Raw genomic sequence first — 26,108 nt, forward strand, 5'->3', positions numbered from 1 at the left:
AGACCAACAGAGGTGGAAGAATAACAAAGAAAGACCGTCGTCTTGTCACTCACGCAAAGTCCTCCCCGAGTGTACAGATGAGGTGTGCTCCGAACACACTCCATAAAGACAGCCCGCCGCACTCCCAGGTCACCATGGCAACGCTGTAGTCGGGGGACCAGCGGATCAGCTTCACCGCGCCGGTCTTGTTCCACACGTCTGAGGAGGGAGATTCGATACAGACACGGCGACCGGTCAGACAGAAATCTTTTCAGTAATACAGTCGAGTCAATTCCATTTCGTCAATTCATTTCAATTGAGGAAAACTAGAATAAGAATATGGTTTACTTCCCGAATTGACCATAACCCTGCTTTTACAGTACTATGGTTTCTTCGGGTGTAACAGTGCACTTGTCAACAACAGAGATAACACAGCGCCGTGTAAAATAAACATCCCTGTGATGTCATCTAGCTCAGGATTATTTAAAAATGTCAATAGGTTTTTACATGCCACTGTACTTTCATACCACCCACTACCACTAGGGGGTATGAGTGTACCATACAACCATCCAATGGTTCTGCATGGCTGATGTGTTGAGGGGAACTACTCCATAGAATCACTTGCACTTTCGAGTCAAAACAAAAACCAGCCCTATAAAGAGGCATCATGTGATACCATTCAGTGTAAAAACCTGACGGGGTGGACTAGTTTGTATAAAAAAAGTGTACTTTCATCCGTCAACACTAAACGGGAGCGTGAGCTGGTGGTCAATCAGAGACAGACGTACCGGGGAAGTGTTTTGGGGTGAGCTCCAGCTTGTGGGAGAGCTGCATGGATCCTGTGGTGGTGTCAATCATGTACACCAATACTGAGCCACTGGAACAGAGACAGAGAAAAATGTTAATAATTACTCATTACTCTTTCTTCTCAGGTAACATTGTGCTTTGGCAATATGTGCCAACGCCAATAAAGCAAATTGAAATTCAAACACAGTCAGGGGATTCAATACATGAATAAATAACGCTGACCCATCAGAAGTAGGCATATTACATAACAGCCGCTTGTGCAGTCAAGTTCATGTCAATCTTGTTTAGTACCCAGTACCAGCAATGAATTAACCGACGTTTCCTAAATGAAAAACTAACAAAAAAACGCTGAAATAATGAGCAGGCATTTAATGAACGGAAAGGTTGCGGAATCCCACAGCTGGTGATTGACTCATTATCTACTGCCACTCAGGGTCTCTCAGTGTGTGTGTGCAAAACAAGCCGCTGTCTGTCTTTGTGATTGGTGTGTGTTTGACAAGCGTTTCTCACGGATTGTGCAATCTGCCATCTTGTGTGTGTTCTCTCTCTCTCACACACACACACACACACACACACACACACACACTCCTGCTCAACAGTGGGACCATGGATTCTCTTGATTGTGTCATTTGCATTCCAGGAAGTGGCTACAGAGGCTTGTACTGATGTCGGCAGGACACACGTACCTGGCACAACCAAACGCCATCAGCCTGTACTTATTGTTGACCGCCACACACGTGCCGTCTGTTACGTCTGCTGCCCAGACGCCCTGCAGCTGCTGGGGGAGACAAGAGACAGTCCGATAGATCACCGTATGTCACCCGACACACACACGCGCGCGGACTCCACCCCATTTCTCATCTACCCTTGACAGTCACGCTTAACATGACTTACAGAACACGGCTGCGTTGTGTGTGTCACCGCAGCAAAAACGCACACACCCCAACACAACACTTCTCCCACCGTTCTTATGAGTCCTAGCCTGTCAATCGTCAAGCGCCACAGCAAATCACACACACACTTCATTCTCTTACTTCCGCGGTAAACCTGCTGGCTACAGGACTGATGAATCCCAGCCTCCCGTCATCAAGCACCACAGCAAAGCCATCCAGAGTCACACAGTACTCCATGTCTCTGATGTACAGCCCCTCCAGATCCAGAGACGGACCACCTGCACGAGCAAATAAAACGCATGAAGAAACACATTGCACATACATGACTTCAGGCCTACGCAGGGATGACATTTAGGCTGCATTTACACCGGCAGCCCAATTCCGATTCCCCCCACACCAATTGGCCTTTTGACCAATCAAATCAGCTCTGGAATAGATCTGATGTGCAACGATTTTGATGGGATGGGTGAAAAGACCAATGAGTGGGGGAAAAAGATCTGAATTGGGCTCCCAGTTAGACACAATCCCTATGGCTGCGTTTTATGTAAACGTGTATAGATGTAGTGGGGAGAGGATGGCGAGGTCTGGGGAGAGGATGGTGTCGATTGAGCCCGACTGCAAAACGCACACATGGGTAGAGGTTCAGGTTAGTTGAGAGGGATCGGTAAGGGCTAGGTGGGGTGGGTACAGGTAGGCAAGGGAGGAAGAGGGTGGCGAGGAGAGGATGGTGTATAGTGAGTGTGACTGACCGCGTGCTGACTGAAGGTCCAGGGAGAAGGGGACTGTGCAGAGACTGATAGCCTTCCGGCCATTGCTGACTCCGTCCCAGTGGAGGATGTGGAGGTAGCCATCAGCTGTAGACACCAACAAGTCCTCCTGAAGAGACTTAATACTGGGGGGAGAACGAGAGACAGAGAGAGAGAGACAGAGAGAGAGAGACAGAGAGGTGGGGTGCTTAGCTAGTGTTTACTGGATGCCCGGCTGTGCGCACATCTATTCCTAGTACCAGGCTTTAGTGTCTCCCACACAACAACAAGAAAGAGAGCGAGAGAGAATGCATTGGGGGATGTTCAAGCAGCCCAGAGGATCTGAGGAAGGCCCCGAAACAATGATTTACGGCAGCAGATCAGAAGCACCCAGCACCTCTCCTGCAGTCACTCAGACCCCTTAATGCCGTCCTTCAAATAAACGCTCCTGCTCATTGTTATGCCTGAAGCGCAGCGAGAAAGACTTAGTGAGAGAGCGAGTACGTAACAAATTCAGAGGGAGAGGGCGCGCGCAACAGAAATGAGTAGAAAATAGAGAGAGCATGCGACAGAAAATTGAAGTTGGATAAAAGGAAGAGTAGATAGACAGATGAAGAGAAAGAGAAGTGGGGAGATGCTGAGGGACCCGGCTGGAATGTGTGGTCCCAGTGTTTTCAGATGGTCTGTGAGTACCGAGGACTACCCGGTAACTCAGTAATCTGACTGCGGTCTGGCTTCATCTCTCCAGAGCAGAATGGGGGAGCCAACAGCCAACAGCCACTAGGACTCTGGAGAATGGGTCTTCTCAAGCAAAAAGGACAATACTGGAGCTTAGCTGCTCTGCTCAGTTCACCCCAGGCATGCAGCTCTAAAGCCAGGCTACTGGCAGGATGGACGCACGCAGAGACGCACGCAGAGACGCACGCAAAGACGCACGCAGAGACGCACGCAGAGACGCACAGAAACGCACGCAGAGACGCAGGCAGGCAGGCAGAGACTCACGCAGAGACGCAGGCAGGCAGGCAGGCAGAGACTCACGCAGAGACGCAGGCAGGCAGAGACTCACGCAGAGACGCAGGCAGGCAGAGACTCACGCAGAGACGCAGGCAGGCAGGCAGAGACTCAGGCAGGCAGAGACGCAGGCAGGCAGAGACGCAGGCAGGCAGAGACGCAGGCAGGCAGAGACGCAGGCAGGCAGAGACTCACGCAGAGACGCAGGCAGGCAGACACAGACACCGACACAGGCACGCACAGACACCCCCGCGCACGCACAGACACCCCCGCGCACGCACAGACACCCCCGCGCACGCACAGACAAAGGAAATGCAAGGATGATAGATGTTTAATGTCCTACTGAAGTCCACAGGGACTAGAGGAAGAATGTGCGAAGCCACACGCAGTTAAATAATTTGCCGCAGTCAAATTGACAAATTGGTTTGGGAGGAGGAGGAAATCTCTTCAGCACAAAATGTACACAGTGGCTGAAGTACGTGCCATGCACCAGTCCAGAATGTAAAACATTTTTGTTTACTTGCATACTAAAACACACTTCAGTGTCCAGTAGGAGTTCCAGCGTGCATATATGTATGAATGTATGTGCATTTCCGTACTTAGGTGTGTACACGTTGGGGTGTGTGTGTGTGAGACACACTGTAGTACCTGGTGATGGGAGCCTCCAGATCTATGGGTCTCTTCATCTCCAGGCTGAGAGCGGGGGCACACTGCTCTTCTTTATAACCTGGGGTGACCTTGACACGCGGACTCCCACACACAAAAACACACACACACACACACACACACACACACAAAGATCAAATTCACAGTACCTTATCAAGTCTAAATCAAAAAAGGCAAAAAAGCCTGGGTTAGTCAACAACGTCGTTCTAGGATCTAGGCAATAATGACGCCTAATAACAGCAGCAGTCAGAGAGCAGGTTGGGTCTAGTGAATCCTTCCAGACTGGAGTGATTACATGAGACACCAGGACAACAACAAAAACAAGGAAATAACGTGATTTCGGTGATTTTCACAAAATTGTATCTCTGTCCTTTGAACACTCCTGCTGTGTCCCAGTTGAATTGGACCTATTTACAAGTTCTCGCTCTGAAAAATGTAGTTCATTTCATCTGATTGACATAAGGTTCCATGACGTTGTCCACACTGGGCATCTGAACACACAGAATACATTTTGATTCTCCTCATTACATTTTGGGTGTTTTATTTAACTTTTGTACACCTGTGGTGTTCCCAGTCAACAATGACTGGTCAATAGAAATGAATGGGTGAGAATACAATTAGTGTATAAAATTGAGTTCAAGCACATGCCCATTCATCAGATGGACACACTTCCTCTCCCAGACCCCCACATGCATGTATTTTTGAGCACACACACACACCTCACTCCCTTTCTTGGCTTCCATGGCAACCCCCACAGAAACTTTTCCCCAATAGAATCTCTCACAAACAATCGCAACATTGTTTCAATAATATATATAACTTTTCTAGCAGCTCTGGGACATATAGATTGTTTAAGGCCTTGCTCACAACTCTCTCACAATTCTGTGGCAGCACAATGACCAAACGATATACTGTATGGGAGGCGCTTGATCATATCTTTGATCATGACACTGGTGAGGAGAGTCCTTGTTAAACTTTGACACAAAGTCTGTGATAAATAGCACAATATGTATCATCTGGCATTTGTTCTAGTCCAAATAATGCATACGATGCTTTATTTACTCAAAAACGAGTTGTATGAGCTCAGGTCAATGACGACCAGGCCATAAATAGCTAATAGAAGTTAAAAACTTGGAATGGTCAAAAGAATTAAGTGGATAAAAAGAACAACATTAGGTGATATGTATTATTATGGATTTATAACTATATAATGGGGGAGGTCATTTTGGACCGGGAACACAGAATGAACATGAAACGAACACAACAGGAGGGTGAAGACTCCATAATGTTTCATCTGCAGGTGCTACAAAGCAACAATTGGTGTCATATGAAGCATTACCATTTACACTGTAATAAGAGTAATGAATAGTTGAAAATATAAAACATGAATATTTAAACTACTTTTGATTTGGGTAAGTGTTTATTTACAGCGCATTCGGGAAGTATTTAGACCCCTTGACATTTTCCACATTTTTGTTATGTTACAGCCTTATTCCAAAATTGATTAATTTATTTCTCCCCCATCAATATACACATAATACCCCATAATGATGAAGCAATAACAGTTGACATTTTTGCAAATCATTTTCTGAGGTGAAAATATCACATTTACTTAAGTATTCAGACCCTTTACTCGGTACTTAGTTGACGCACCTTTGGCGGCGATCACAGCTGTCAGTCTCCTTGAGGTATGACGCTACAAGCTTGGCACACCAGTATTTCGGGAGCTTCTCCCATTCTTCTCTGCAGATCCTCTCAAGCTCTGTCAGGTTGGATGGGGAGCATCGCTGCACAGCTATTTTTTAGGTCTCTCCAGAGATGTTCGATTGAGTTCAAGTCTGGGCTCTGGTTGGGCCACTCAGGGACATAAAGACTTGTCCCGAAACCACTCCTGACTTGTCTTGGCTGTGTGCTTAGGGTCTTTGTCCTGTTGGAAGGTGAACCGTCGCAGAGCAGGTTTTCATCAAGGATTTCTCTGTACTTTGCTCCGTTCATCTTTTCCTCAATACTTTCCCAGTCCCTGCTGCTTAAAAACATCTCCACAGCATGACGCTGTCACCACCATGCTTCATCACCATAGGGATGGTGCAAGGTTTCCTCCAGACATGATGCTTGGCATTCAGGCTAAATATTTCATTCTTGGTTTCATCAGACCAGAGAATTTTTGTTTAAATGGTCTGAGAGTCCTTCAGCAAACTCCAAGCTGGCTGTCCTGTGCCTTTTACTGAGGAGTGGCTTTCGTCTGGCCACTCTACCATAAAGGCCTGATTGGTTGAGTGCTGCAGAGATGGGTTGTCCTTCTGGAAGGTTCTCCCATCTCCACAGAGGAACTCTGGAGCTCTTTCAGTGACCATTGGGTTCTTGGTCACCTCCCAGACCAAGGACCTTCTCCCCCGATTGCTCAGTTTGTCCGGGCGGCCAGCTAGACAAAGAATATTGGTCATTCCAAACTTGTTCCATTTAAGGCTCAAATAAAATCCAAATCAGATTTTACTCGTCAAAAACACATGGTTAGTATATGGTAATGCGAGTGTAGCGAATGCTTGTGCTTCTAGTTCCGACAGTGCAGCAGTATCTAACAATTCCCCAACAACTACCTGATACACACAAATCTAAAGGGATGGAATGAGAATATGTACAGTACCCTGCAAAAGTATTCGGCCCCCTTGAACTTTGCGACCTTTTGCCACATTTCAGGCTTCAAACATAAAGATATAAAACTGATTTTTTGTGTGAAGAATCAACAACAAGTGGGACGACATTTATTGGATATTTCAAACTTTTTTACAAATCAAAAACTGAAAAATTGGGCGTGCAAAATTATTCAGCCCCCTTAAGTTAATACTTTGTAGCGCCACCTTTTGCTGCGATTACAGCTGTAAGTCGCTTGGGGTATGCCTATCAGTTTTGCACATCGAGAGACTGAATTTTTTTCCCATTCCTCCTTGCAAAACAGCTCGAGCTCAGTGAGGTTGGATGGAGAGCATATGTGAACAGCAGTTTTCAGTTCTTTCCACAGATTCTCGATTGGATTCAGGTCTGGACTTTGACTTGGCCATTCTAACACCTGGATATGTTTATTTTTGAACCATTCCATTGTAGATTTTGCTTTATGTTTTGGATCATTGTCTTGTTGGAAGACAAATCTCCGTCCCAGTCTCAGGTCTTTTGCAGACTCCATCAGGTTTTCTTCCAGAATGGTCCTGTATTTGGCTCCATCCATCTTCCCATCAATTTTAACCATCTTCCCTGTCCCTGCTGAAGAAAAGCAGGCCCAAACCATGATGCTGCCACCACCATGTTTGACAGTGGAGATGGTGTGTTCAGGGTGATGAGCTGTGTTGCTTTTACGCCAAACATAACGTTTTGCATTGTTACCAAAAAGTTCAATTTTGGTTTCATCTGACCAGAGCACCTTCTTCTACATGTTTGGTGTGTCTCCCAGGTGGCTTGTGGCAAACTTTAAACACTTTTTATGGATATCTTTAAGAAATGGCTTTCTTCTTGCCACTCTTCCATAAAGGCCAGATTTGTGCAATATACGACTGATTGTTGTCCTATGGACAGAGTCTCCCACCTCAGCTGTAGATCTCTGCAGTTCATCCAGAGTGATCATGGGCCTCTTGGCTGCATCTCTGATCAGTCTTCTCCTTGTATGAGCTGAAAGTTTAGAGGGACGGCCAGGTCTTGGTAGATTTGCAGTGGTCTGATACTCCTTCCATTTCAATATTATCGCTTGCACAGTGCTCCTTGGGATGTTTAAAGCTTGGGAAATCTTTTGCATCCAAATCCGGCTTTAAATTTCTTCACAACAGTATCTCGGACCTGCCTGGTGTGTTCCTTGTTCTTCATGATGCACTCTGCGCTTTTAACGGACCTCTGAGACTATCACAGTGCAGGTGCATTTATACGGAGACTTGATTACACACAGGTGGATTGTATTTATCATCATTATTCATTTAGGTCAACATTGGATCATTCAGAGATCCTCACTGAACTTCTGGAGAGAGTTTGCTGCACTGAAAGTAAAGGGGCTGAATAATTTTGCACGCCCAATTTTTCAGTTTTTGATTTGTTAAAAAAGTTTGAAATATCCAATAAATGTCGTTCCACTTCATGATTGTGTCCCACTTGTTGTTGATTCTTCACAAGATTCTTTATATCTTTATGTTTGAAGCCTGAAATGTGGCAAAAGGTCGCAAAGTTCAAGGGGGCCGAATACTTTCGCAAGGCACTGTACATATAAATATATGGATGAGCGATGGCCGGTATAAGGTACAGTATATATATATATATACATACACACATATGAGTAATGTAAGATATGTTAACATTATTGGCATTGTTTAAAGTGACTAGTGATCCATGTATTAAAGTGGCCAGTGATGAGTCGCTGTAGGCAGCAGCCTCTGAGTTATTGATTGGTGTTTAGCAGTCTGATGGCCTTGAGATAGAAGCTGTTTTTCAGTCTCTTGGTCCCAGCTTTGATGCACCTGTACTGACCTCGCAATCTGAATGGGGTGAACAGGCAGTGACTCGGGTGGTTGTTGTCCTTGAAGATCTTTTTGGCCTTCCTGTGACATCAGGTGTAGGTTTTGTCACAACGCGCCCTTTTTGGGTGAGGCTCATAGCACCCCCTCCCCTCTCTCTCTATCCCTCCACAGTTTTATGACTTAACAACATGAAGTAAATTCTTGGAAGAGACCCTCTCCCCCTTTGGACAGGCAGTAAGAAGAGAGAGGATTTCGGCAGTGGAACACAGAGGCTGATCCCACAAACTTCTACATACCCCAAATTTGATAATTAAACAATATTTATATTTTTGAGAATGTGGAACCGGTCGGTGGGAAATCAAGGAACAGTCATGTCGAGACTCCTTCATGAGGTCACCAAATGAAACACAGGAGACACACATTACTGTTTGTTTGTATACACTCCTCAATTACGAGATTTGCATCTGATGGTTGTGTAAAATATATGATTGAATATGAAACTATCTGTGAGAAGATGTGATGTTGGCCTTCTCAACAAGATACTTGTTTAGGTATAACATTTTAACTAGTCAGTGGCCACACACCCATGAGCCCAGACATCACATTAGGCATCATAGAACCACCCCTTCTTCCACAGAGTACAAAACCACTTCCAACAAAATGTACATTAGATGAGAAAACATGGAGCTGAAGCTGTTGATATGGTTAATAACTACATCTCTACCAGAGGACAAGACCAAATAAATCAACAAACTAAAGAACAATTATTCAGACTGCAGCTGTTTAAATACTCTGAAGTAACCATTCTAACAACCTACGACTTTGATCTCTGGTGGACAAAGAGGTTCTCTTTCGACTAACTATCCAGCAGAAGGCCAGTCAATCGCAGAGGGACAACAAAAACGCAGACACTTGTAAATATGTCAATTGGAATATCTTTTCAAATGAGCGGTTGTTCATGTTCAAAGTATTAGCAATGAGTGTAGTTATCCTCTGAGTTAACTGCTCGAGTGGTCCCCACCCCATTTCCTTTGTCTACCAAGCAGTCATTTCGGTTTCATCTGCTAGGAACTTTTTCTTTGTATCATGTAGTAACCAATGTATGACCTATTTGTGTGTGTGTTTACGTAATTCTATGATTGATTAAGTTTGTTAAATAATGAAGCCAATTTGTATATCGCTGATTCATGATTCTATGCTAGGGTTCGTGCAGATATCCAATGGTTTGCAGCGTCCAGTAATGAGACCGATTAGGTAAAATTCGTTAATACGCGACTGTTTTGATAAGATATGAGTTATATTCGGGAAATTGAAATATGTTCCCATGGTGCCCTGACTTCCTTAAAGTTACAGGATTAGTTTGATTGTGCAATTAAAATTACACAGATAATTGATTTGATAATTTACAGTCTTCACATTTAATGATAGTCAACGACAAGTGTCCTGGAGGGCAGGTAGTTTGCCCCCGGTGATGCGTTGTGCAGACCGCACCACCCTCTGGAGAGCCTTGCAGTTGAGGGCGGTGCCGTACCAGGCAGTGATACAGCGCGACAAGATACTCTCAACTGTGCACCTGTAAATGTTTGTGAAGATTTTAGGTGAGAAGCCAAATTTCTTCGGACTCCACTGTCTGTGCGGGTGGACCATTTCAGTTTGTCTGATGTGTATGCCGAGGTACTTGAAACTTTCCACCTTCACCACTGTCCCTTCGATGTAGATAGGGGGTGCTCCCTCTGCTGTTTCCTGAAGTCCATGATCATCTCCTTTTTGTTGACATTGAGTGAGGTTGTTTTCCTGACACATCACTCTCAGGGCCCTCACCTCCTCCATGTAAGCTGTCTCGTTGTTGTTGGTAATGAAGCCCACTACTGTTGGATCATCTGCAAACTTGATGACAGTTGGAGATGTGCATGGCCACGCAGTCATGGGTGAACAGGGTGTACAGGATGGGGCTGAGCACGCACCCTTGTGGTGACCCAGTGTTGAGGGTCAGCGAAGTGGAGATGTTTCCTACCTTCACCACCTGGGGGCGGCCCTCAAAGTACAGGGCCCAAATCACACAGGGTGGGGTTGGGACCCAGGGCCCTCAGCTTAATGATGAGCTTGGATGGTACTATGGTGTTGAATGTTGAGCTGTAGTCAGTGAACAGTCCTTGTTAGTGGGCCGCGATGGTGGCACTGTATTATCCTCAAAGCAGGCAAAGGTGTTTATTTTGTCTGGAAGCAAGACGGTGTCCAGTAGATTGCCAGTAGACACTGCCACATAAGTCTAATGTTTGAGTCGTTGAATAGCGACTCCACTTTGCCCCTATAACGACTCCACTTTGCCCCTATAACGACTCCACTTTGCCCCTGTATTTCACTTGTTTGCCATGTGGAGGGAATAACTACACTGTTTATTTTCGGCCATATTCCCAGTCCTCTTCCCATGGTTAATTCAGTGGTTTGTGCTTTCAGTTTTGCGCAAATGCCGCTATCCATCCACGGTTTCTGGTTAGGTTAAGTTTTAATAGTCACAGTGGGTACAACATCTCCAATGCACTTCCTCAAACTCACTCATCAAGTCAGCGTATAGATCAATGTTTTTCTGAGGCTGCCCAGAACATTCCCCAGTCCGCGTGATCAAAACAAATCTTGAAGGGTGGATTCCGATTGGTCAGACCAGCATTGAATATTCTAGTCACAGGTACATCCTGGAGTCGTGGTCAGATTTGCTTGAGGGAGGGAAAGGGAGGGCCTTGTATGGATTACTCAAGTTAGAGTAGCAGTGATCGTGTGTATTGCCCACGTGAGTGCTGCAATAAATACGCTAATAGAATTTAGGTAGCCTTGTTCTCAAATTTGCTTTGTTAAAATCCCCAGCTACAATAAATGCAGCCTCAGGACATATGGTTTCCAGTGCAGTTCCATGAGGGCCGTCGTGGCGTCTACTTGAGGGGGTATATACACAGCTGTGACGATAACTGACGAGAATTCACTTATAATATATGGCCGGCATTTGATTGTACCCCCGCCATTCTTCCCAGAGGTGTTTATATCTTTGGCGCAACGCATGAAAAAGCCCGGTGGCTGGGCTGACTCCGACAACATATCCCAAGAGAGCCATGTTTCCGTGAAACAGAGAATGTTACAATCTCTGATGTTTCTCTGGAAGGCAACCCTTGCTCTAATTTCATCTACGTTGTTAAGAGACTGGACATTGGCGAGTAGTATACTCGGAAGCGGTGGGACTTCAATCAAGTTGTAGAAACATGGCAATGATAATCAATGGAAACAGGATGCACCTGAGCTCAATTTCGAGTCTCATAGCAAAAGGGTCTGAATACTTATGTAAATAAGCCATTTCTGTTTTTAGTTTGTCTATTATGGGCTATTGTGTGTAGATTGATCAGGGGAAATAAAAAATCATACATTTTAGAACAAGGCTGTAATGTAACAAAATGTGTGGGGAAAAATAAGCGGTCTGAATAATTTCTGAATGCACTGTATATACTGTGTGTGTGTGTGTGTACATGGACATTTTAGTCATTTAGCACTCTTATCCAAAGCGACTTACAGGAGCAATTAGAGTTAAGTGCCTTGCTCAAGGGTACATTGACAGATGGCCCAACCTCTTAAACGTTAGGCTACCTGCCGCCCGTACGTATACATGTATATAAACTGTACACACACACACACACACACTTGAACATAATACACTCTATGGGAATATCAAAGTTCCAGAGTGGGATCTCTGCTACTTTTAGATTCATGATCGAATTTGTAAGAATTACCAACAGAGTGAATGTGAAAATGGATTCAAAATGGTCGACCTCTGCTGGTGATTTGCAGGATGTCCAATAATACAAGTAAAAGGAGGGCTATGATTGGTTACATTGCCTACTGTGCCAATATCTCTATATAAAATAGGCCACCAATTTAAATGACTGGGCTCCCTGTGGAGCTCAGAGTGGTCCCTCACTGAGAGACCTGGCTGTGGTGATGACACACCCCTGTGCCCTGTGTTATAACAGTGTGATGGTTCAGCATATGACTGGTGAAGAACACATTGTACAGTCATCCACAGCAATAATTGTTCATCTAATTAGTCCTGACATTTGCCAAGGCTTTCAATGTGCAATGATGCCCTGAACTACAGCCTTTTCCTCAGGCCCACTGACTGGTACACTCATTATTACATTATGTAGACAGCACACACAGTTGGGTTTGTGTTAAAATCTGAGTGACTGAGCATTCCCTGCTCGAGTACAACATTGACCTTTGTGGCTAAACTTTGAACTCTAGTCCAGTCCTAAACTACAGCCCATTGCTCAGACCTACTGGTAAATTAATTGTGATAACATGCCATGTGTCGACACACAGTGGGGTTTGTCCTAAGCTATGAGTGATTGAGCATTGTTGGTCTTTGTAGCTAGCTTTGAAATTCCACATTTAACCCCTTCCTTCCCCAGCAGGTCCTTGCCCTGTTGCAGTTGACCTTTGTTGTTGTACTTTGAACATCAACATTTGACTCTTGGGGGGAGGGGGGGAGAGAGAACACAAAGGAAGGAAAGAGTTGAGTACTCACTTGGGATAGACTGGCTCATAAAGATACTTGTCCTCTCCTCCGCCCACCACGTCAAACATGAGGATATAGCCATTGGCAGCCTGCAGGGAGAGAGAAAGAGAGAGAGAGAGAGAAAGAGAAAGAGCAGAAAAGAGACATTATTCATGTGTAAGGTGTGGCCTTGGTCATGCTTGAGATCCACCCTGCTCCATCAGAGAGTGTGGTTTGGTGTGTTATTACATCCAGCCCGCTGTATGCAGAAAACATCTCTCTCCATCCCCAGCCACCACTGTTCAGACCTGTCATTATTATCAGATAGGCGAGGGAGCGCACCTTTTCAGCCCCTCTGGCCTTGCTTGCCTGTCTTGCAAGGGCAGTCGAGACAGGAAAATACTTCAAACCAGAGAAAGTTTAACCTAGAATAAGGGGAGTTTTTTTTCCTAACAAGCTTCGGGGCATCAAGGGGCACAGTAAATAGAGATAGGCCTATACACGCCTAAATGCACACACTTAATTTCATGTTTAACAGTTGTCCAGTTCCTGACTTGCCTGTTCATTTGCACACCACAAGTTCACAAAAAGACGCTCGCAGTAAACTTGAGCCTGAAGTCCGAGACTTCAGCGACACGTGATACCGTCAGTCAGTCAGTGAATGGCATATCATTTGCGTGGTTTCGCAGTGCACGGCACTCACTGAACTAACGTTGTAGCCTAACCTCAAGTAACCCCAAACAGTCAAAGGGTACTTGGAGTACCCCGACATTTCCACACAGTGTGGCAACCAAAATGGCGTGCCACGTACTAACGAAATATAATGAGGTGAGAAATTTGACTCATTCCCCACAGGCAACACCAGCTGGAGCAATAAGTAGGCTAGAGTACTATAAAACCAGAGACAGAAAGAAAGAGATCTGTAGCCAAACTGGGCTCTGTTATAGTCATTAAGGCTGGATTAGCAGACACATGGTTCTTGGCCTACTCTTAAAAACAAACGCCGCTTCAATCCGACACTCATTTCACAGACTGTTGGTCATTCAATGTGTCAACCTCTAGAACTGAAAAAGGAACAGCTGTTTGTGACAGGAAAAAAAAGAAGAAAAAAATTTCTTATGATCGAAATGAAGGACCATATTTCATGTACAGCTTACCACAGAAGCATACAGATACCTAAATCGTCTAATGTTAGTCTTGCTAAAGCTTTTCCGCGTATACATTTGACAAAAACAACTCTATGAGTTCTGTATTTCTTTCCACAGCCAAAAACAGCTCAACTTAGACTGGGGTGTATCTAGCTTGGTCTCAGATCTGTTCGTGCCATTTTGCCAACTCCTACAGTCATCATTGTTACGACTGTTGGCAGGACAACATCGATCTGGGACCAGACTAAGGAGCATCCAATAAAGAATAATCCAAACAACAGAGCCATACAATTACAGAGCTGTCTCCATGGAGATGTGGGGGAGGAAGAAACTCCGGAAGTTAAGCTTGTTCCATAATTAAACATGACATTTCAGTAAAAGCCTGGTTGGGGTAAGTGATTTAGTGACACTAGCAATGCTAGAGGCAAATCTGTTATGAAAGAAAAGCTAGAGAAATTCTTTGGAAAAATAACTATTGAAAAGGAAAGAACTGTCCATGACAACAAACAGAGCAGCCAGAGTCCATGTAGCTTTGATCTGGTGTGTGGCAGAAACAAAGCCAAGCATTACTCAGAGAGCAGAGCAATAAGAGACTGAAAATAGAGTCTGGGCTGGAAAAAGGAGAGAGCGAGAGAGTATAGAAGAGGAGAGAAAGAGATAGCTACACACTACATGGCCAAAAGTATGTGGACATCCCTTCAAATTAGTGGAATTGGCTATTTCAGCCACACCGGTTGCTGACAGGTGTATATAAATCAAGCACACAGCATGCAACCTCCATAGACAAACATTGTCAGTAGAATAGCCTTACTGGAGAACTGATTTCAACATGGCACAGTCATATGAAGCCACCTTTCCAACAAGTTAGTTTGTCAAATTTCTGCCCTGCTAGAGCGGCCCCGGTCAACTGTAAAAGCTGTTATTATGAAGTGGGAAAGTATAGGAGCAACAAAGGCTCAGCTGCGAAGTGGTAGGCCACACAAGCTCACAGAACAGGACCACCAAGTGATGAAGAACGTAAAAAGTGTTGCAACACTTACTACCGAGTTCCAAACTGCCTCTGGAAGGAACATAAGCACAAGAACTGTTCGTCGGGAGCTTCATGAAATGGGTTTCCATGGCCGAGCAGCCGCACACAGGCCTAAGATCACCATGTGCAATGCCAAGCGTTGGCCGGTGTGCTTTATAGCTCGCCGCCTTTGAACTCCGGAGCAGTGGAAACGCATTCTCTGGAGTGCTGAATCAAGCTTCATCTGGCAGTCCGACGGACAAATCTGGGTTTGACAGGATGCCAGGAGAACGCTACCTGCCCAAACGCATAATGCCAACTGTCAAGTTTGGTGGAAGAGGAATAATGCTCTGGGGATTTTTTGTGGTTCAGGCCCTTAAGTTCTAGTGAAGAGAAATCTTAACGCTACTTTCCTGTATGACAATGCCCCCGTGCACAAAGAGAAGACCATACAGAAATGTTTTTTTTGGGATCGGTGTGGAAGAACTTGACTGGCCTTCACAGTGCCCCAACCCCAAACGAACACCTTTGAGATTAATTGGAACACCGACTGCGAGCCTGGCCAAATTGCACATCAGTGCCCGACCTCACTAATGCTCGTGGCTGAATGGAAGCAAGTCCCCGCAGCAACTTTCCAACATCTAGCGGAAAGCCTTCCCAGAAGAGTGGAGGCTGTTATAGCAGCAAAGGGGGGACCAACTACATATGAATGATATGTTCGACGAGCAGATGTCCACATATTTTTGGACATGCAAAGTAAGACTGGACATATTTTTGGAAGAGCAGTCAGTGTGTCTGAACTTTGAGAGTTCACCCTGCGACTATGTGCTGATGAGGGAAGAATACATGCTGCCTTAGTGAGTGACAGCTGGCTGAGTGACAGCTGAGTGAGTGACAGCGAGGCCTGGATGGGAGCGGAATCAAGCCTGCTAGTGATAGACTGACGCTTAACACTATTGCGCCAACCAGCCCAGTACAGTGCCTCTCGGCTTGGTTTGGCTCTGCTCTGTAGTGTTAAAAAATGGTATTATGTTAGTGGCTTCTACTCTGTCACTCTATAGCAGGGTTGGGGTCAATTCCATACACTGAAATTCCATGCTTTTCAATTAGGAAAATGTGGAATTGGGTTTGCTTTCTGAATTGACTGGAATTTTAAATGGAATTGACCCCAACCCTACAGAGCCTGTAGGCTCCTGCTGCATGATGACAAGCAGTCGAAATACAGATGCTAAGAACATGGCTGGGACATGACTTCATGGGCATTACGCAGGAATTATTTTGCATATGAAAAGGATGAAAAACGATGAGAGCGAGTGTGTGACGCGCCAAGCCAAACATCTCCTTGCCAAGTTGATCTGTCAGACTCCTCCACATGACGGTCGAAGAGGACCATTTTCTTTATGAGAACACAGCAGGGCAGGGAAAAGGACTGTGTTGGATTTAGAGCGGTGGTTCAATTAAATCTATACAGTTACTGGACCACCTTCAAGAAACATTCATGATGAGCTGAACCGCAGGGATGGATGTGGTTGCCTGGGTGACAGGACAGCAGAAACAAAAAGGGCCCGACAGTCAGACTTACTCCAGCTAGATGTAGGCTATACTATCAGACTTTTTTTACCGTTGAATATGTTGACACTTGTAGAACATGGAGTTCTGAATGGTTCATTTTTATATCTCGGATTGCATATGTAAACTCTGCAACAAAAAAAAGGGAAAAAAGAAAGAAACGGCCCCTTTTTCTGGACCCGGTCATTCAAAGATAATTAGTAAAAAATCCAAATAACTTCACAGATCTTCATCGTAAAGGGTTTAAACACTGTTTCCCATGCTTGTTCAATGAACCATAAACAATTAATGAACATGCACCTGTGGAACGGTCGTTAAGACGCTAACAGCTTACAGACGGTAGGCAATTAAGGTCACAGATATGAAAACTTAGGACACTAAAGAGGCCTTTCTACCAACTCTGAAATACACCAAAAAAAAGATGCCCAGGGTCCCTGCTCATCTGCGTGAACGTGCCTTAGACATGCTGCAAGGAGGCATGAGGACTGCAGATGTGGCCAGGGCAACACATTGCAATGTCCGTACTGTGAGACGCCTAAGACAGCGCTATAGGGAGACAGGACGGACAGCTGATAGTCTTCGCAGTGGCAGACCGCGTGTAACAACACTTGCACAGGATCGGCACATCTGAAGATCACACCTGCGGGACAGGTGTCAACAACAACTGCCCGAGTTACACCAGGAAAGCACAATCCCTTCATCAGTGTTCAGACTGTCCGCAATAGGCTGAGAGAGGCTGGACTGAGGGCTTGTAGGCCTGTTGTAAGGCAGGTCCTCACCAGACATCACTGGCAACGTCACCTACGGGCACAAACCCACTGTTGCTGGACCAGACAGGACTTGAAAAAAAGTGCTCTTCACTGACTAGTCGCGGTTGTGTCTCACCAGGGGTGATGGTCGGATTCGCGATTATCGTCGAAGGAATGAGAGTTACACCGAGGCCTGTACTCTGGAGCGGGATCGATTTGGAGGTGGAGGGTCGTCATGGTCTGGGCCGGTGTGTCACAGCATCATCAGACTGCCTGCAATGACAACAAGCGCAATCTCAACGCTGTGCGTTACAGGGAAGACATCCTCCTCCCTCATGTGGTACCCTTCCTGCAGGCTCATCCTGAAATGACCCTCCAGCATGACAATGCCACCAGCCATACTGCTTGTTCTGTGCGTGATTTCCTGCAAGACAGGAATGTTAGTGTTCTGCCATGGCCAGTGGAGTGCCCGGATCTCAATCCCATTGAGCACGACTGGGACCTGTTGGATCTGAGGGAGAGGGCCGTTCCCCCCAGAAATGGGAACTTGCAGGTGCCTTGGTGGAAGAGTGGGGTATCATCTCACAGTAAGAACTGGCAAATATGGTGCAGAGGAGATGCACTGCAGTACTTAATGCAGCTGGTGGCCACACCAGATAGGGACTTACTTTTGATTTTGACCCCCCCTTTGTTCAGGGACACATTCAATTTCTTAGTCACATGTCCGTGGAACTTGTTCAGTTTGTCTCAGTTGTTGAATCGTGTTATGTGCATAAAAATATTTACATGTTAAGTTTGCTGAAAATAAATGCAGTTAACAGTGAGAGGATGTTTCTTTTTTTGCTGAGTTTATCAGTCCTACAGGAGAGATGGAAGAGAAAACATTAAAAACTCGGGTTGAAGAGAGAGTAGTTGCCATAGAAAACAATTTACATTTCATTACCTACATTTGAGTAAGTCACAATACACTCCAACTTGCACATGCACACTCAAACCTTTAACTGTGACTCCTCAGACAAATATTCTGCACACAGAAAAGCAGGCCCAACACTTCCAGTTAGTTATTACTTAAGAAAAGCACTTCATCACATTCAAAAAGGGGGAGTATATAAATATAGTGTGAATGCTCACAGCAGGCTCCTCAGTCTCAGATGGCCTAGTTATTATAATAACCATTTCCTCAGATTGAAAACGCAGTGCAGATATTTCAGGCCTATCTGAGCTAACCAGCCAGCACTGCAGCTGAGCTGAGACATGGTGGACTGTGTGAAACTAAACCGACTGCACCGACTAACTATGCAAAAAACCAAATCTATCTATAATTTTTTTTTAACTTACTGTGGAAAATTAAAAATAAAAATTAAATACTTTTTTAAAGTAACATATGTTTGACTTTGTTGCATTTACACATTTCATGCAAACACACAACTGATCATTGGCTCCTTGTAAGAACGTTCAATGTGTTCATTCATTTAACTTTGTCTTACTGCTTGTTGGGAGCCAAAATGAGCTCTCGTAATAAACTCGTCTATCAAAAGAGCTTGAGCATGTTATAAACAGGAATAGTACTCGTGTCTTAAATACACAGATACAAACATGGACAGCAGCACCTGTGAGGATCCTAATCTTGAGCATCAAAGGTCCCCCTTCAAACACTTAACATCTTTCACAATAGTAGCCTCTAAACAGCTACCTTGGAAATGCATGTTAGACATAGATAATTCTACAAAGACAACGATGGTATTTTGGCAGCAACAGTTAAAAAGGTGAAATAGCTCCGCCTCCACCATTTCCTGGTTGCTAAAATTCAAAGTTTCGTAATTTAAGTTTGTGACAAGTGTAGAGAATCACTGTAACATCTAAACCTCTGAAATAGTTTATTTTCCCTGCAAAAATATTGTATTTTCAACTGGTGTACAAAACCAAAAGTAAAAGACGCAAAAACATAACTCAAAAATGGGAAGCATAGAAATAGCACACATAGAAGATAACTACCCCTTCTTAGACCTGCTTTCAAATGAGAATCAATTTCTATGGGAATTTGGTCAGGTCGTCAAGTAAGTTATATTGCAGCTTGCAACTAGCCTACCTCAAAGAATATATCTGGTTCTGGCAAAACGGCCTTGCTTTCTGTTTAGTTATTTTATCAAGCTGACCAGCTACATTGTTGAGAAAACAGAACTGAAAGGCCATGCAACATCTAGCCTTCTTGGTGTTGTGACTCAGCCGAGGGCACAATGCTGTGGGCTAAAAAGGTGCCGTCTGCAATTGCTAAGTGGGTACAGGATTCTCAATAAAGCGTAAAGAGGGAGTGTTCTTCCTCCCACTGGGTAGATAACAGTGTGTGTGTGTTTGTGTGATGCATGTGTCAAATCAAAATCACATTTTGGCACATTTCGTAAACACCAGGTGTACACCAACAGTGAAATCTTCTGAAACCGCTTGGTATAGGGGTCCTGGATGGCAGCGAGCTCGATGTGTGTGCTGTGAGGAAGGCCACCTACTCTTCTCCAGGGCTTCTATCTCACAGAGACCTGCAGCTAACAGCCTTTCTTTGTTTGAGCATACCAAACATTACGAACACCTTCCTAATATTGCATTTCCCCCCCTCCTCAAAGATAGTGACAGCAGGCTAATTAGTACATCACTTAACAGTAACATATTTATTACAGATCACAGCAGAACTCTGGAATCGGAATGCTGTCAATTCTCATCTCTGTAGTCTATTCTCTAATGTTGATTAGAATCTGTGTGGTTCGAGTCCTGCATGCTAATTTGGCTGACAGCCGTGGTATATCAGACCGTATTCCCTGGGTATAACAAAACATGTATTTGTACTACTCTAATTACATTGGTACACAGTTTACAATAGCAATAAGGCACCTTGGGGGTCGTGGCATATGGCCAGTATACCATGGCTAAGGGCTGTATCCGGGCACTCCGCTTTTCGTCGTGCATAAGAGCTAGAGGTCGACCGATTAATCGGCATGGCCGATTTCAAGTTTTCATAACAAATCGGTAATCTGCATTTATGGCTGATTACATTGCACTCCACGAGAAGACGGCTGGCAGGCTAACCACCAGTTACGCGAGTGCAGCAAGGAGCCAAGGTAAGTTGCTAGCTAGCATTAAACATCTTGTAAAAAAAACAATCAATTTTAACATAAATCACTAGTTATCAACACATGGTTGATGATATTACTAGTTTTAGCTTGTCCTGCGTTGCATATAATCGATGCGGTGCCTGTTAACTTCTTGACAGGGGGCAGTGTTTTCATATCCGGATGAAATGCATGCCCAAATTCAACTGCCTGCTACTCATCTCCAGAAGATACGCATATTATTAGTGGATTTGGATAGAAAACACTGAAGTTTTGAAAACTGTTTGAATCATGTCTGAGTATAACAGAACTTATTTAGCAGGTGAAACACCGAGGACAAACCATTAAGATTTGAGGTCACTCTTTCAATGGGTTTTCATTGGGAATCCAGATTTCTAAGGGACCTTCTTGCATTTCTTATCGCTTCCACTGGACGTCAACAGTCTAGAAATTGGTTGAGGTTATTCCTTTGTGTAATGAAGAAGTACGGCAATCTTGGACGAGAGTCATTTGAAGTGTACTGTTAGATAGAGGAGCGTGGCCAGAAAGCATGCTTCAGTTCGTTTTCTTCCTGTATTGAACACAGATCATCCAGTCTTCAATTTTATCGATTATTTACATTAAAAAATACCTAAAGTTGTATTACAAAAGTAGTTTGAAATGTTGTGTCAAAGTTTACAGGTAACTTTTGAGATATTTTGTAGTCACGTTGCACAAGTTGGAACCGGTGTTTTTCTGGATCAAACGCGCCAAATAAATGGACATTTTGGATATAGACAGAATTAATCGAACAAAAGGACCATTTGTGATGTTTATGGGACATATTGGAGTGCCAACAAAAGAAGCTCGTCAGGCATAAATTATATTTTTATTTATGCGTTTTGTGTCACGCCTGCAGGGTTGAAATATGGTTTCTCTTTGTTTTCGGAGGTGCTATCCTCAGATAATAGCATTGTTTGCTTTCACCGAAAAGCCTTTTTGAAATCTGACATGTTGGCTGGATTCACAACAAGTGTAGCTTTAATTTGCTATCTTGCATGTGTAATTTAATGAAAGTTAGATTTTTATAGTAATTTATTTGAATTTGGCGCTCTGGGCTGATTCCTTACTGTTCTCATGATCATTGCAAATCCTGTTTTATGAGCCAAATTGTGGTCAGACAGTTGAGAGTAACAGAAACACACTGAACACAGAATAAAGGAAAAAACAAAAAAAACACAGAAAATTATGAAATGGAGACAAGAACACCCCCCCTTCCACACAGCTTACTTTTTCCTTTCTCCCTCTACTGAAGATAAACTTTGCCTGGGTCTGGTGCGATTACATTGTCCCTCCTGGGAGCTTTGGTCTGCTCTCCTCCAATTTGGGGTTTCCAGCAGGGCTATGCGTCCCTGAGTCTCAACACTCCATAACCGAGGGGGGCAGGGAGTTCTGTTTGAGTTTTACTTCCAGCCCTTCTGAGAAAAACACTCCACCGGGTAAAAAGACAGACCGTGGCTGTACTATAACCGGGCGTTATAGTTAGACAGCCAGACAAGCAGTGATGATTTGGTAGCCGAGCGGTTAGAGCATTGGGACAATAACTAAAAGGTTGCTTGTTTGAATCCCCGAGTGTGCAAGGTGAAAAATGTTGCCGTTCTGCCCTTGAGCAAGGCAGTTAACCATCACAACAACGGCTCCCCGGGCGCCGACGACGTTGATCAAGGCTGCGTTAAAATGCGGAAGACACATTTCGTTTGAATACATTCAGTTGTGCAACTGACTTTCTATCCCCTTTCTAATTCCCTAAAAATACCCAGGTAAGACCAAGGTTCCTAGTCCGGTGTATTTGTCGATATGGCCAGACAAGCAGGGGTTTACAGTGCTTTCAGAAAGTATTAATACCCCTCGACTTATTCAGCCTGAATTCAAAATGGATTAAATAGGTTTGGGTTCTCACACATCCATCTACACACCATACCCCATATTGACAATGAAAACATGTTTTTAGAAATGTCAGTACATTTATTGAAAATGAAATACAGAAAATCTCATTTACATAAGTATTGACACCCGAGTCGATACTTTCTAGAAGCACCTTTGGCGGCAATTACAGCAGTGAGTCTTTCTGGGTAGGTCTAAGCGCTTTGCACACCTGGATTCTACATTATTTGCCCATTATTCTTTCAAAAAATGCTCAAGTCTGGCTATAGATTTTCAAGCTGATTTAAGTCAAAGCCAACTAGTCCATTTAGGAACATTTAATGTCTTGGTAAGCAACTCTGGTGTAGATTTGGCCTTGTGCTTTAAGCATATCCATAACATGATGCAGCCACCGCCATGCTTGAAAATATGAAGAGTAGTACTCAGTGATATGTTTGGGGCAAATCCAAAACAACAAGTTAATTTCTTTGCCACATTTTGCAGTATACTTTTTTTCCCCCTGTAGAGACGTACTTCTTTTCACTCTGTCACTCAATTAGGTTAGTAGTGTGGCATATCTACCATGTTATTGATCCATCCTCATTTTTCTCCCGTCACAGCCACGGAACTCCTTAACTGTTTTAAAGTCACCCTTGGCCTCGTGGTGAAATCCCTGAGTGGTTTCCTTCCTCTACGGGAACTGAGTTAGGAAGGACGCCTGTATCTTTGTAGTGACTGGGCGTATTGCTACATCACCCAAAGTGTAATTAATAACTTCACCATGCTCAAACAGATAATGTCCACTTCTTTTTTCTTCTTATCTACCAATAAGTCCCCTTCTTTGCGAGGCATCGGAAAACCTCCTTGTAGTTGAATCGGTGTTTAAAATTCACTGCTCGACTGAGGGACCTTACAAATATTTGTATGTGTGTGGGGGTACAGAGACGAGGTAGTAGTAGGAAGAAAAAAACATTCAGACTATTACTACACAGAGTGAGTCCATACAACTTACGTGACATTTTAAGCACATTTTTACTCATTCACTTAAAGGCTTGTCATAACAAAGGGGTTGAATATTTATTGTCAAGACATTTCAGCTTTTCATTTTTTTATTAAATTTGTAAAAAACAATATCTAAAAACGTAATTCCACTGGATGTTAAGGGGTATTGTGCATAGGCCAGTGACAATTTTTAATTGAATCCATTTTAAATTCAGGTTGTAAGACAAAATATTGAAAAAGTCAAGGGGTGAGAATACTTTAAGGCACTGAAAGTATAGGCCTACCTCGGAGACTGACTAGGGAAGGTAGATCTGGGTGAGGGTGGGGGTCGAGTAGGGAAGGGTGGGAGAGAGAAGGGGTTGTGACCAGCCATCTCATGCTCTGTTGCGCCTGGAATGTAAATGGCACAGGGTTTTCAGACAAAACATCTAAAGTCAGCTGTTTTTAATCTCTCATGTTACAGATAAAAAAATACATTTCAAAAATTGTACTTGAAAGCTCAGCCAGAAGCCAGCCAGCTCGGTCTTCACTCTCAATACAGCTTGAAGATAAAAGTAGACATTTGCACACAATTAGGATATAGGATATAGTGACTGCATTGTTCGAGTCAGCTTCTTTCGTGTGCTGAATTAATTCATACAAGAGACGGTCAAAAAACAAAAATTGAGTCTTCGAGTGCACTCATATTGGCCTAGTTACTCTAGATAAGACAGAGTGTGGAAACAGCAAGAGAGCCGATTTGAAAACAATTGGGCTGTAATTCTTTCTGCAAGAGGACCTTTTCAGCTTGAGAAACACACCTCTTTGGATGTTTTCATCCTGAACTTTACCTCAGGGTTGGGGGAGGGGGAATAAGATTTGCAAGGTCACAACCACGAGAAAAATAAATGAGCGGTCAAGAAAGCAGAAACGCGCAGAGGAAAATCATGGGATCATCAAATATCTCCACTGTATTAAGGCAAGTAATCGACAGGGACTAAAGAACTTGAGCATGAAGACTTTACTCCAGTTCAGCAGACGTTTGTTCTCTGGAGGAGTCCGAACCTTTTCACTGAAAGTTCAGAGTGACATTTTAGGTAGCTAAAGGCTGCATTAAAATCTATTTTATGATGTACAGGGATCTGTGTATTTAGATAACCTTTGGCTTGGAGTCCTCATGCCTCACTGGTCTCAAAGCTTTGGTCATCACGCCTTACTCACTTGACTCAAACAAAGGTTCAGCGATGGTCTGTTTGTCCCAAAACAATGTCCAACCTTGAAGACAAGATATTATGAATGCATCTGCAACAGAGTGTGATTCAGGGTCATGGACTCGCAATAAACAGGAGAGTCAGGTGAAACCAACGCCAAGCCAACCCAAGGAAACGTTTTCCCATCCAAACTGGAACGGAATGTTCAGTCGGAGCGTATAAATATTTTCACTACGAGGAAGGTGGAGGCTTTTAGGAGAGAGCCTCTAACTAACATGTCCTCCTGGCCAGGACTGTCCGTTTCAACTTCCACAAGAGCCAAATCCCTCATGGATGAACGCTAGGAATGTGCAAAAACCATCAGGCCCAACGAGCCAAACACAACAGAGGGAGCAGATGCAGAGGTTAAAAATAGAAACAGAGGGGGACTGGGTCAGTTACCTAAAAGCTTCACACACTCCTGTCTTGTAACCCCCAGCCCATGACCAGAGGGTCAAGTGGAGACTTGAATATAGTGCCTGTATGCTGTCATACACACTCCTGTCTCCAAGAATGCAGCCCTGTAGCTCAACACCGGAGTTTAGGTGGGGACTTGAGTCTAGTTGCGTGGCGAGTTCTTTCACTTACTCAATGCAAGGCCAAAAGTCACTACAGTCAGAAATCAAACGTCAGAAGGAATTCAACCACATCAGCTACTTCCATCTTTAATTTCTGCCTGAATTGAAACCATCTGTCTGAGGCAATTATGTTAAGAGTGGAAGTTAGTTCTGGCTAGACCGTCTTGGTGTAATTAAGCTCCAGTCAGTAACACACACATTTGCTTTCACACGGGGGATTTAGAGGATTAGCTGCAGTTAGGATACTGTGTAACTAATATTCCATCACAAATAAAAACACCTCTATAACTGACCATGTGGTAGTCGTCGTCTCCGAGCAGGGGTAAGTAAACAAGGTAGGTTGTCTGCTTGCTAAAAGCCCTGTCTCCTAAATGGCACCCTATTCCCTACATAGTGCACTACTTTTGACCAGAGCCCGGGCTCAGGTCAAATGTAGTGCACTCTATAGGAAATAGGGTGCCATTTGGGATGCAACGGCAGACTGTTCTTGGCCTTGCCCCTGCTCATTCCTCCCAACCCCCTACCTGGCAGGTTTGTTGTGACTGCGTGTGACATGTACCAACGCAGGTCCCCCCATGCCGTCCTGAAATGTACGCTCCACTTGTGAAACTCCAGACGCCCGTTGCCTTGGCGACAGCCCGAACGGAAACTCAGAGCTCCAGTTTCTTTCTTAAAGCCGCTGTGCCGAT

The 26,108-nt window shown here is 44.2% G+C and overlaps 1 protein-coding gene across 4 annotated transcripts in view; it reads right to left on the minus strand.

Moving 5' to 3' along the window:
- Positions 1-26,108, minus strand: part of LOC135517602 (guanine nucleotide exchange factor subunit RIC1-like) — a 71,616-nt gene that overhangs the window by 14,385 nt on the left and 31,123 nt on the right. For 2 of the 4 annotated variants that reach the window (XM_064942056.1, XM_064942054.1), the window contains exons 3-9: positions 13,162-13,242; positions 4,085-4,191; positions 2,429-2,571; positions 1,821-1,957; positions 1,473-1,564; positions 768-856; positions 54-198 (exon numbers count right to left, since the gene is read on the minus strand). In XM_064942056.1, coding sequence (XP_064798128.1) covers positions 54-198; positions 768-856; positions 1,473-1,564; positions 1,821-1,957; positions 2,429-2,571; positions 4,085-4,191; positions 13,162-13,242 — 794 coding nt within the window. Of the gene's footprint in view, positions 1-53; positions 199-767; positions 857-1,472; positions 1,565-1,820; positions 1,958-2,428; positions 2,572-4,084; positions 4,192-13,161; positions 13,243-23,896; positions 24,003-26,108 lie in introns of all 4 variants that reach the window. The other 2 variants (XM_064942057.1, XM_064942055.1) reach the window with 2 other exon arrangements.

This window comes from Oncorhynchus masou, chromosome 28 (assembly GCF_036934945.1).
Source record: "Oncorhynchus masou masou isolate Uvic2021 chromosome 28, UVic_Omas_1.1, whole genome shotgun sequence".
Taxonomy (NCBI): Eukaryota; Metazoa; Chordata; class Actinopteri; order Salmoniformes; family Salmonidae; genus Oncorhynchus; species Oncorhynchus masou.